This window comes from Nicotiana attenuata, unplaced genomic scaffold, assembly GCF_001879085.1.
Source record: "Nicotiana attenuata strain UT unplaced genomic scaffold, NIATTr2, whole genome shotgun sequence".
Classification (NCBI taxonomy): domain Eukaryota; kingdom Viridiplantae; phylum Streptophyta; class Magnoliopsida; order Solanales; family Solanaceae; genus Nicotiana; species Nicotiana attenuata.
Genome location: NW_017672437.1, coordinates 1114 through 14076, shown reverse-complemented (window position 1 = coordinate 14076; position 12963 = coordinate 1114). Strand labels below are relative to the sequence as shown.

Genomic DNA, 12963 nt, shown 5'->3' with positions numbered 1-12963 from the left:
ATTTACACGGATATTACCACGACAACACAAAATAACAATTCATATTATAAATTGCCCATAGGCCACAACCAATTTCAAGGATACAACAAAATTAATTAATTTCACAGCAAATAGCCCAAGACTCCACACAAAGTACATATAACTTCGATAACAACAACAAAGATGGAAAATTAACTCAGCATAAGACAACAACTATTTTAATCTATATTTTTGATAAATATATTAATACCTCAATTTAAACTTACTTAACTAATTATTTGTAGATTGGGAAATCCATAATATAATTATTTTCAAAAAATATTAAATCAACAAACACACGGAATTCACATGAAACTCCAAATGGAAATTTCACCAAATTATCATATAAATAAAAACTCGACAAATAAGGAATAAGGCATGACAAATCAAGGGTTTACTAAGTTCCAACAATTTTTCACTTTAATACATAAGGGCGTCTATGAATTTTAACCGATATAATTTGTACATGTAAACCAAGTATGTACTCGTCACCTCGCGTACATAGTTTTCATTCACACAATTTCCACATAAGACTCAATGCCTAAGGGGTAATTCCTCCACTGAAGGTTAGGCAAGATACTTACCTTTTTGAAGTTAGGCCGATATTCCAAAATCGCCTTCTTGCTTGAATCGACCTCCGGATAGCTCCAGTCTATCCAAATTAATTGTATAACTTCACTAAAATTCATCAAAAATAATTCCGGATAATAAAATATCTATTTAAAATTTTATTCTAAAAAGTCAACCAAAATTCAACGCGGGACCCGCCTCTCGGAAACCGACATAATTTTTACGAAATCCGAACACCCATTCCGATACGAGTTCAACCATACCAATTTTATCAAATTTCGATAACAACTTGACCTCCAAATCTTAAATTTTCGTTTTTAGAAGATTTTGCAAAAATCTTGATTTTTCTTCCATAAAATCACGGATTCAGGATGTAAATGAGTATGGATGTAAATGAGTATGGAATCATGAAATATAATCAATATAGGATAAGGAACACTTGCCCCAATGTTTTCCCGTGAAAATCTCCCAAGAATTGTGCTCTAAAAATCCAAAACGAAATGAAGGAAATGACCATTTTTGGTCCTTAAGCTTCTGCCCATCCGTCATTAAAAGTCCATTTTTCGCCACTAAAGTCCATTTTCCGTCACTAAAAGTCCACACCAGAACTTGCTTGTACCAGCCTTCAATCTTCATTCAATCGATCATAACTTTATGTACAAATGTTCAAATAATGAACGGTTTAACTTTCTGGAAACTAGAATCAAAGGGCTATAACTTTCTTGTTTTGATAATTTTCTGATTCCTTATAGATTGCAAGATATAAACTTCCAAAAGCGGCTCCACGCATCAGAAATTTCAGGCGAAACTGCTTTACTAGCCTTCATTCAATTCATTGTAACTTTTTGTACAAATGTCCAAATGATGAATGGTTTAACTTTCTGGAAACTAGAATCAAATGGATACAACTTTCATATTTTGATAATTTTCAGATTCCTTATATATTGCGAGATATAAGCTTCCAAATATGGCTCCACGCACCAGAAATTTCTGGCGAACAGCTCTGCAACAGAAATTTCCATCAACTCTCTTTGTCCGAAATCCATTCCGTTTACCTTCCGAAATCCACCCGAGGCCATCGGGATCTTAATCAATTATATCAACATATTCCAAAATACAATACGGCCTTATTCGATGCTTCAAACCACGTCAAACAACACTGATATTACAAATCGCGCATCGAATTGAATGATGAGTTTTCAAATTTTCCAACTTCTATATTTTGCGCAGAAACGTATCAAATCAATTCGGAATGATTTCAAATTTTGCACACGAGTCATAAATGACATAATGGAGCTGTTCCAATTTTTAGAATCGGATTCCTACCTCGATATCAAAAGTCAACTCTCAGTCAAACTTTCCAAAAATCTTTCATTTTCCAACTTTCGCCAAGATGCGCCGAATTGTCCTATGGACTTCCAAATCCAAATCCGAGCATGCTCTTAAGTCCGAAATCACCATACGAAGCTATTGGAATCATCAAAATTTCATTCCGGGGTCGTTTGTTCAAAAGTCAAATCTCCGGTCAAACTTTAGAAATCTTTAGCTTTAGATTTCTAGATTTTGTTAAATGACGATAATTTGAGCTAGGGACCTCCGAATTCGATTTCGGGCATATGCCTAAGTCTCAAATCATGATACGGACCTACCAGAACAGTCAAAATACAGACCCCGGTCCGTTTGCTCAAAATATTGACCGAAGTCAACTCAGTTGAGTTTTAAAGCTCTATTTCACATTTTAATCAATTTTTCATATAAAAACATTCTAGAAAATTTTTTACGGACTGCGCACGCAAGTCATAATATATATTACGAAGTTACTCGGGACCTTGAGTCGCTGAACGGGGCGTTAATTCTTAAAACGACAAGTCGGGTCGTTACATTTAAATATGAAGATGTAATTTTAATTTAAAAGTTTTAAATAATAAAATAATAATTCAATGACAATTTCATCGAGCGTGAACTCTATTTTTAGAGGGTAAAAAGGTGAATAATATTTTGCTAAAGGCCTTCGTGCTTTTAGTATAGTATAATATAGATTAATATTAATAATAATACCCACAAAAGCTCCCATGGATAAAAAGAATAATTAGTTTGGTGGGTAGAAAAACTAATGAGTAGAGAAGGGTAATTAATTTACTTTTCGTGGGTAAAGCTTTAAAACTGGGATATATACAAGGTTACCCATAGAAACCAAAATAATTACCCTGATTTTACCCATACAAAATAATTACGTGACCCTACCCATATAACGTTTCGGTAGATATGTATACTATTATAGTATATTGTTGCAATATAACTATATACTCTATATATTATAGTATACTCTTACAGTATATTGTGATATAGTAACGGTATACTGATGGGTAACTGTGTTTTTATTTAAATTTATGTTGAAATGGTAGATTATTATAGTATATCGTTCCGGTATATATGTATACTATTGCAGTATAACTGTATGCTCTTGCAGTATATTTTGATACCATGGCGGTATACTGTTAGGTAAATGTGTTTTTATTCAAGTTTCAACGGAAATATTGCATATTATTACAATATATCGTTTTGTTAGCTCTTTTATTAATTAAAAGAATCTTACTTTATTTTATTTTTTCTTTGTCATTAGATTGTGAATCATATAGTAAGTCATAGTAATAATAATCTTCAGAGTTAGATAATCGCAGTATGTGGTCAAGGGCGAATGTAGCCTTTCAGATACGAGTTCGATTGAATCTATAACTTTCGATACAGTGTATGAATTTATATGTAAGAACCCAATAAAATCTCAACAAGTACTAGATTTGAACCCATAATTTTAATAGTATAACGAGTTCAATGTTAAAATTAAAAGTTGAACCCATTAAATTTAAATCCTGGATCCGCCTCTATATGTGGTTGAAGAGTTAACTTATCCATGGAGTTCATTAACGAGACATTTTGGATCAGGGGATCTTGATCTATGAATGCATGAAAAAGAGTACAAAGATGCTCCTGAAGCCTTCAAAGTTTAAACAAAAGCACATACGCTGAAAGAGATGAATAACGTGCTATATAGGAATAAGCAGGAGAGGAAAAATCCAAAAAGACATAAAGTAATCACCGGAAGAAAGGGAAAGTCTAGGATAAATAGAAAGAAAAAAAACAGGAAAGAGAAAGCACAAAAAGACAAAGAGTAATTAATGGGAAAAAGAAAATGTCAAGAGAAAGTACGGGTAAATATTCTTGACAGCATAGGTATATTATGTAAAATATTTGAAGCGGGTAATTAGTTTAACCTAAATGGGCATTTTGAGTAGATTTCCCTTTAAAACTCCCATTTCTGAATTGCACACGACAAAGACAAAAGCCAGGCCCATATCGTCCAGATCTCTTGACCCCTATCAACTACGTCCAACCTTCAATTTTACGTACACGATATTTACCCATTATATGTGTTTGTTTTTTTCAATATATCAATTATGAGGTTTAAATTTTTCAAATTTTAATTAATTTTTTTTTTAAAAAGTAACTTTTAAATTCAAGCGGCGTTTGTTTGCAAAAATCATTGTTTTGCAAATTTCTCTGTTTTTTTTTTAAATTAAAAACTAGGTATGCCAAATCATTAAAGCAAGTATTTAATAGTTGTATTTCATATTTACATAACACACACCTACTTGAGTAGTATGAGAGGCTAGGAAATACGTCTAATAAATTTTTCCGAATCTAAAAAATAATAGGTACCACCTTACTAAGAACCAATTCAAATTAAACTTTAACTTATCGTAAGGTTCATAACAATATATAATGGGAAAAAGAAATTTAAAAAATAAAATAATTTTCTCCAGCTAAACACCATTAAAGAAAAGCATTTCATTGTTTTATTTTTTATTTTTGAACATCTGAAATAACTGATAAAACTTTTCTCTAGTGTCACTTGGTTGAAACTAATTGTCGAGATTTCTTTTTTCAAAATCTGAAAATTATTTTCAGAAGAAGTTCTTTCACCTCCAAAATATAATAGTAGTAATTAAATTTAGAGTTATTTGAATTATTTAATTTAGTTTGGTGGAAAAGGCAAAAATATCTCTTTCCCTGCTCATCTGCACTTGACCCTTGGTCGTCCAACTCCAACCCCACCCCCCACGTGACGCTACAAACCACACCCCGACCTTACTCCTGTTGACTGTGTACTCTTCCTACCTCCAAAAAAGCTCTTCTGAATCGTCAATGGAAGATTCTCAGTCTCAGTCTCAGTCTCAGTCTCACTACTCCCAGCAGTACAGCCACTCATCTCCACTACCCTCCATCAATGAGTCTTCGGAGCAGCAACTCAAAATCTCAAGCTGCGATGCTTCCGCCGTTGGATCGAACAGCAGTAGAGGTGCTAAATATAGGCTCATGTCCCCTGCTAAGCTCCCGATCTCTCGCTCCGCATGTATCACTATCCCTCCTGGTCTCAGTCCTTCTTCCTTTCTCGAATCTCCCGTCCTCCTTTCTAACATCAAAGTTAGTTCTCTTTTTTTTTTTTTAAAACCGTTGTTGAAGAAATTTATTCTTGCGGTTAATATTCTAACAATTTCAATTCAGATTCGGGATCCGATACCCTAATAGATGCTTTTTGCTTTAATATAGTTGTGCTATGTTCAATTTGAGTGAAATGCTAACCTAAGTATTCGATTTCCTTATTTAATTGCATCATTAGTTTAAGTTTTAGATAGTGCTTTATTCACCTAATAATAATACTATGAAGAGTGGAGGACCGGAAGAATTTATTGATGTGATTTAAAGTACGTTTGGAATTAGTATATATTAGATGTTTGGTTGTTTTCATTACATTGCAATTTGTTCGCTTGATTCTTTTTTCTCACATGAGTGCTATTTTTTTCTATGATGGTTGCACGCACCTCGAATATTCCACTACGTACTACCTCGAATGGTTGTACCAAATAACTTTTGCCACCCAGGCTTAGGAAGATAGGAGAATCACCTAGTATTTTTTGCCTTCATTAAGATTCGAACCTCAGACCTCGTGGTTCTTCTCCTGTGCAATTTTGGGGAATATGTATTAATATATGCTTGCATATGTATATATGGATTTCTGTGCTATTTGCAACCGTTGGTTCTGATGCTTACTTTATGGGAAGCTGATAGAATTATTCCTCTAGATTTTTTGTAGAATATATATTCTTTCTTCCTCTCCATATTTAGCCGTCAGTTTTGTTTCTTCACATGTTGAACCTTCCTTTTGGCAAGGTGCTCAACTCACCACTAAGTTGTTCCGTAGAGAAGAAATATATTAGTATTGTGAATGTGACCGTAATAATGGCACCAGAGAGTTTTCTGCTTTTTTCTATTCTAACCGGTAAGATTATTATAATCATGCCTGCTGTATTTGTCATTTAAGCATGGAAAGGTTCCACTTTATTGACCGGTAATGAATAACTTTGAAACTATTATAAGTAGCATCTATCTTTCTTGAAAGTATCTTCACCCAAATTGATAAAGTTACATTGCAAAGAGATAAAAAGGATTTATCTCCCCATAAAGAAGCAGGAAGCTGAGAAAAACGAGGCATTTTTTTTATCACTTTGGTTATCTTATGTTCAGATGCTATTTCAATTGAGAAAGAAATCGACGAATAGTAATTTCACTTATAACCTGCAGGCTGAGCCGTCCCCGACCACAGGTTCCTTCTCCAAGTTTCAACTAATGCAAGGCTCTAGCGGGAGTGCTGCCTTTTCATTTATGAGAAGCTGTTCCAGTGGAAATGCATATGGTGAAACGACCGGCGAATTTGAGTTTAAATTTGCTGTTGGATCTAGTTCTACATCAGGATCAGTGGCGAAGGAAGCTGCGGTAATCCCCTTATGACTGTTATCCTTGGTATTATTGGAAATAAATCACCTAACTCTTATTCAAAGCCTAAGTGTGTGAAGAAGATTAGACACTAGGAAATACAAGAAGAGCACTATTGAATATTACTCCCTACCCTCCATCCCATATAATGGGATGTAGTTTGATTGGGCACAGAGTTTTAGAAAGGAAGAAAGACTTTTGAAACTTGTGGTCTAAAACAAGTTTAAATTGTCTCTAAATATAGATAGATATTATTCTTTTTATCAGTACATGAATTGGGATAGACGGAGTAGTTATTTCTCTCCCAACCTTTAAAACTTAACAATTGCCAAAGTCCACTTCATAAATTGAACAGTGCTTGATTCAGAAATTGCTTTAATAATCTGACATGGTGTTCTTGAAATTCTTTCTCTCTCAGCTGCAACATCTCATTGGTGAAAGGATTGAAAGTTGAAACATAATTCTTTGCACTTAATGCCTGTTGTATGCTTTTAATTATGACATGATATGTAAGGGCAGCTGGGTGCACAAAGCATCCCGTGTTCACACAAGGTCCGGGGAATAGCCGCACCCCAAGGTGTGATGTAGACAACCTATCCTAATGCTTGCATTAGGATAGAAAAACAAATTTTTATAATGATATGTCAGTCAAAGAAATTCTGTTGGTCTTCTTACATATGATTTTTATCACATTTGACCTTATAAAAAGATGAATTTCGTCACATATGAATTACAAATATACAACAGGCATTTAATGTAAAGAATGTTGTCTCAGTTCTTTCGCCAATGAGACTCTGCAAGTGAGAGAAAGACAAATTCTTGCATATGATTATCACATAATTGCTTTGTAACCAAAGTTGTAGGAATAGGTGGCTTCTGTTGGTTAATTCTCACTTTAACATAAGTATAGAGCGGTACAACGATAGCATCTCTTTCGTTACCGTTTCGAGACCCTTAAATGAATTAGTTTTGAAGATTGACTTCATGAAAAATGAAAAGAATGAAATACAGCTTTTAAGTCCAGTCAAAAGGTGTTAACTGATTGCCAGAAAAATGATGATTCATGATTGATTTGCCCATGTATTTGGTTTGCATATCTGTTGCCAGTTCTTCTTCTCTGTTTTATTTATTTTCTCCTGCAGTTGTGTGCGTGTGGATAAAATGCTCATACTTGACTGATACTTGGGGTTTGGAAGCAGTTCCCTTTTTTCTACATTTTATGGATTTAATGGCGGAGAGTCCAACTGGGGATGGAATTATTCCCTGCATATCTTTGATTTCTTTTGCCCCTTCTATTTAGTTTTTTCTTCTTTTAGAACCTCAAGCTACATGTGAACCTCATTATTATCTTAACCAAGTTGAATCTAGTTAGTTCCTAATACACTGTTGTAATGAAGACCTTTGCAGGTTTGAACCAACAGCAAAGTGAACCACTGAATCAAATTCAAGATCGATGTCTTTCTCAGTCATTTGCACCTTCAGCTCTTGTTAAAAGTGAGATGCCTAATTCAAAAGAAGTGAGTCTACCTGCACCTGTTAGTTTAGATGCCTCGTCCATTAGTACTGCCGCTGCTGATGCTGCTGCAATTGATAATGAGGAAATAAGTCAGAGAGGTCACTCAAATCCAAGCTCGCAGGGGTCACATGCTGATAATAGAGATGTATCATCGATAACAGCTGAGAGATCATCAGATGATGGGTATAACTGGAGAAAGTATGGCCAGAAACTTGTTAAAGGTAGTGAATTCCCAAGGAGCTACTACAAATGTACATACCCAAACTGTGAAGTTAAAAAGATATTTGAGCGCTCTCCTGAAGGACAAATAACAGAGATTGTCTATAAAGGTTCACATGATCATCCTAAACCTCAACCCAGCCGTAGGTTTACACCTGGTGCTCTTACGTCTATCCAGGAAGACAGAAGTGAGAAAGAAGCATCCTTCACTGGTCAAGAAGGTAAAGTGAATAGCTATTTTAAGGGTTTTTTTCCTTCAACAAATGCATGACATGGTAGTTTTTATTGAAGCTTCCTTAATCTCATATGGAGTTATTCCTCTCTTGGTTTATCTTTCTTGAAGACAAATTCAACACTAATGCCTACGCCAGTAACATTGAACCCAGTAGTACTCCAGTATCACCTCGACTAGCAGACGATGATGGTCTTGAAGGTACAGTGTCTCAGTTGCAGAGTGCTAATGATCAGCTGGATGAGGATGATCCATTTGCAAAAAGAAGGTAAGTACTAAAGGAAGGCCCTAAAGTTATTTCTTTGATGTAATTTGATTTTGACAATTGAGTCTTTAAGCAGGAAAATGGATGGCGGGATGGATATTACACCAGTTGTTAAGCCTATCCGTGAACCACGCGTTGTTGTTCAAACTGTGAGTGAAGTTGATATATTGGATGACGGATACAGGTGGCGGAAATACGGTCAAAAGGTGGTCCGTGGAAATCCTAATCCCAGGTACGAAAAGCATTCACTGCGACCCCCTTTTATGAGGATGCACCCCTTCTCTCGAAGTTGCGGGGCTATTTTGCCAAATTCCTTAGAGAGAGTTGTTTCGTGCCCCTAGGAATTCTCTACCTACAAGCCTATGTGTCGGTTTCGCGTACCCTCTTGGTCAAAGTCTTCCTAGCTCTGTGGCGTGTAATGCTAATTGTCTGAAGTTCAAGGTGGTTAAGACTTAAGAGGTTGTTTTATGGTCCAAATAGATTAATTTTTTTTGGGGGAGTTTCCCATAATGTTCTCAGCCATTTTTCTAGTCGACTCAAGAGATTTCAATTGTTTTGGCAAGATGAGATGTAGTGGTGATATTTAATTGAACTGGGAAAGTAATTGACAATCCCATAGAGCCATAGCAGGAAAGATCTTAAGAAGTCATCTGTTATAGCAGAAAGCCGTGGGTCTGTGCATAATCAGCTTAGAATGATAAGCCATTTTCAACTAATTAGACTTTCTTTAAATGAATTCTTAGATGATTGTGTACTGACTGTTGAGAAGTGATTTGAAATCATTTATACGTCAATTTTTGTTGCATGGTAGCCATGTACATAAATCAAATAAAATTTATCATGTGAAATAAATAACTTTAGCTCTACACTGCTCCCTCCGCCCATCTAGCAGTGACTCTGCTGACCAACGTCGACCCCATCTCCACCTATGTTTTTGTGATATATTTTGCTATATTATTTACACTCTCAATCTTTTTCCATTAGATTTGTTTTTGGTCTCAAATCCTCTCCTATTTATGTGTATTGTGGTGTTAATAATACGTATAACAATTGGTAGCGGGAATAATAGAATGATGGAGATGATTCTATTTAATTAAGCACTCTTTCCTTTTTAGTCTATTCCAAAGAAAATCACACCTTTAAAAGTTCTTTATTTTTAACTTCCATTTTACCCAGAGGCGGATCCAGGATTTAAACTTTTTGGGTTTAGCTTTTAAGATTTTAGCATTGAACCCGTTACGTTTTTTATGTTATGGGTTCATGTCTACTATTTATTACAATCTCACGGAAGTTTTACACATAAATTTATGATCCGCGCCGAAAGTTATGGGTTCAGTTAAACCCGTACCTACTATAGTACATCCGCGTCTGATTTTACCGTTAATGACTTTTCTCTTATACCCATAGAAATAGCGTGGCATGTTTAAGACCATAAGTTCTAGTAGTACTTTTGGTAATGTTCCAAAAGTCTTTTTTTAATTCCATGCCCAGTCAAACACCGGATGCAAAATGATCCAGCTGGAGTTGTTAGTTTATTCTAGTATTTTGGAAAGCGTTAAGCGCAAAAAAGCGACGAGGCTTCGCTTCACCGAAGCGAGAAGCGCGAAGCGAAGCGCGCGCTTTTTCATGTGAAGGGCAATTTAACACATAAATAAAAAAATAAAATATGCATAGATAAATGGCTAAGCAAACGTTAAGCAAATGTTTCAATTCTTGAATTAAGAAGCAAATAATAGATACTAAAACTAGATAGTGAATAATCCTCAAAAGTCATAACAGAACAGAACAGTTAATTTTTTTTCGAACCAGAAAAGTCTGAACAGAAAAACAGAGCATAGATTAGGGCACAGAAACAGAGCAATAAAAAGTGAAAAAAATAGAAAGAAGAAGAGAAAAACAGAGCATAGAAAGAACAGACCAGAAATTAGGGCACAACCGCACAAGAATAGAGCAATAAAAAGTGAAAAAAATAGAAAAAAGAAGAGAAAAGGAGTCAAACAGGAACTGAAGAAAATCAGAGGAAGAAGCACTGAAGCAGTCGTTGAAGCAGCGGTCGTTGGAGCAGCAGTCGCTTGGAGAAGAAGTGTTTGTTTGCGTTAAGTTTTTGCCAAGTTTTAAAAAAAAACCCTAACAGATGCTTAACCTTGCGCGCTTTTTTGCGCTTTTTGGATCGTTGCGCTTCTCGCTTAACAGGGTAAAGCATGCGCTTTTTTCATGTGAGTCGCTTTTATGGCAGAAAAGCGAACTAGCCTCGCCTCGCGTCGCTTCAGCGCTTTAAGCGAGAAGCGCACGCTTTTTACAACACTGGTTTATTCATAAAGTTAGACTAACAAACTTGCAAATAAGTATAAAAAAGTTAGACTGTGGTTGTTCTTTTTTGTTGTGAAAAAATGGTAAGGTGATAGTTTTTCTTTTTCTGACAAGTATGGTTAGAGAATGCACTTCGTAGTCTAAACTTCACAGGTTTGCATGATGAACCTCCTCTCTAATGTCAATCCACCCCTTTATCGCATGAATCAAAGCTGAAACAATAAATAGTAATCCCCTCTTAATTAGCACCAAAAGGTGTGGTCTAGTGGTCAATGAAGTGGTTTAGAACTATGATGTTTCAGGTTCAATTCCCAATAGAAACAAAAAACACTAGGTGATTTCTTCCTATATGTCCCAGCCTTATGGATAGAATTACCTTGTACCTGTTGCTGGTGGGAGGTAGCAGGTATCCCATGAAATTAGTCAAGGTGCGCACAAGGTAGCCCAAATACTTTGTCAAATCATGAACTTTTGAATATCCTTGCGTGGAGGACCCAGTGATGTTTTAATTAATTTGGCGTACTTTATGTTGGCAGGTGAAAGAACCTACATTTGTTGACCTCTCTTTCAATTTTTTCTTGTTTATGGAGGGAGGGTGATTATTAGTTATCATTTTAGCAAAAGTAAATGGTTAGTTTACCTTTAAACCTGCAAAGTCTATATCCAAAATTCGATGGACCGTGTTTTTCTTTTCTTCACTCTAGCGATAAGTTTCTTATCTTTTCTAAAGGTATTCGTATGAATGTGATGCAGGAGTTATTACAAGTGCACCAATGCTGGATGCCCTGTCAGGAAACATGTGGAGAGGGCATCCCATGATCCCAAAGCTGTAATTACTACCTATGAGGGAAAACACAATCACGATGTACCAACAGCTAGGAATAATAGCCATGAAATGGCAGGATCGGCGCCTGTAACTGGAAGTTCACGGGTCAGGGCAGAAGAGAATGGCTCAATTAGCTTGGATCTCGGTGTTGGCATAGGATATGGTATGGAGAATAGGAGCAACGGACAACTTCAAACACTGCCTGCAGAAAATGTACGTAACCAAGTTCAGGTTTCAAGTTCTAGTATGATGGTAGTACAACCAGCTGCTGTTGCAGCATGCTATGGCATCGTAAATGGTGGCATGAGTCGATTTGGACCTATAGATAATCGTATTCAGGGCACGGGCTTTGAGTCTCTGCCCTTGCAACCTTCTACTCAATGTCCTCAAAACTATGGAAGGATAATTTTGGGCCCATGATTGTTTCCGCCTTCAAGCAAAAGCTTAAGAATAAGAAGCCTCATCCATTTTCCTTTTCTGCTTCTTGGTGGATTATAGAGGGCTAATCTCTTTGGAGTAACACTCAGCTTCAGATTTGAGAACCTAGGAGTTGTATGATACAGCTTCACCAAGTGTTCATTGTGTAATTAGCTTGTTATATGCTACCATTTGTAACAGTTATCGATATATTAGCAAATGTGAACGTCAATATGTTCGCCAAACAGTAGACAGACTTTGTTGGGCCTGGGTGTGAGGAACGGGGAAGTAATGGGCTTCGTTTAGTGATTTTAAATAGTTGAATATGTTGTACTTTATGTAATATGGAATTAGACACGTGACAAATGTATTTTCCCAATATAATGAGGTACAGATAGGATGGAAATGAATTTTTGTACTTCTCCGTTGTTGCTCTTGTACGTCATTATTTGTAATGATTGCAGTACCCGTAGGTAATTGCTCAGCGCAATCCCATGCAAGGTTTGTGGTAAATTTACATTAATACAACTTATATACATGGATAGTGTAATTTTTCTTTTAGCTACTGGTATAATTTAACTTCTTGTAATGCATTTGTTGTCTTATATTTTACGTTATTAATTTGATTTATTATGAACAATTAACTCTAATTACTTTTTAACTTGTTGTAATGCATTTGTTTTATATTTTACGTTACTTCTTTGGTTTATTATGAACAATTAACTGTAATTACTTTATAGGTGATTCGATGTTGAAAA

At 35.6% G+C, this 12963-nt stretch overlaps 1 protein-coding gene across 2 annotated transcripts; it reads left to right on the top strand.

Moving 5' to 3' along the window:
• Window positions 1-4673: 4673 nt before the first annotated feature.
• LOC109213201 (probable WRKY transcription factor 20) lies at window positions 4674-12741 on the top strand. Of its 2 annotated transcripts, none has more exons than XM_019376962.1 (6): window positions 4674-5070; window positions 6229-6420; window positions 7818-8376; window positions 8499-8655; window positions 8729-8884; window positions 11716-12741. In XM_019376962.1, exons 1-6 carry the CDS (start codon window positions 4792-4794, stop codon window positions 12206-12208), a joined length of 1836 nt encoding a protein of 611 aa, XP_019232507.1. In that variant the 5' UTR covers window positions 4674-4791; the 3' UTR covers window positions 12209-12741. The 2 variants fall into 2 exon arrangements, with proteins under 2 accessions (XP_019232507.1, XP_019232508.1); XM_019376963.1 differs by lacking the exon at window positions 4674-5070 and adding an exon at window positions 5758-5926.
• Window positions 12742-12963: the final 222 nt, after the last annotated feature.

Bases quoted from the DNA above. Each gene is read 5' to 3' on its own strand.
- LOC109213201 (XM_019376962.1), top strand. From the start codon at position 4,792: ATGGAAGATTCTCAGTCTCAGTCTCAGTCTCAGTCTCACTACTCCCAG. The intron at 8,656-8,728 runs GTAAGTACTAAA...GTCTTTAAGCAG, and splicing joins GATCCATTTGCAAAAAGAAG to GAAAATGGATGGCGGGATGG. The intron at 8,885-11,715 runs GTACGAAAAGCA...AATGTGATGCAG, and splicing joins CGTGGAAATCCTAATCCCAG to GAGTTATTACAAGTGCACCA.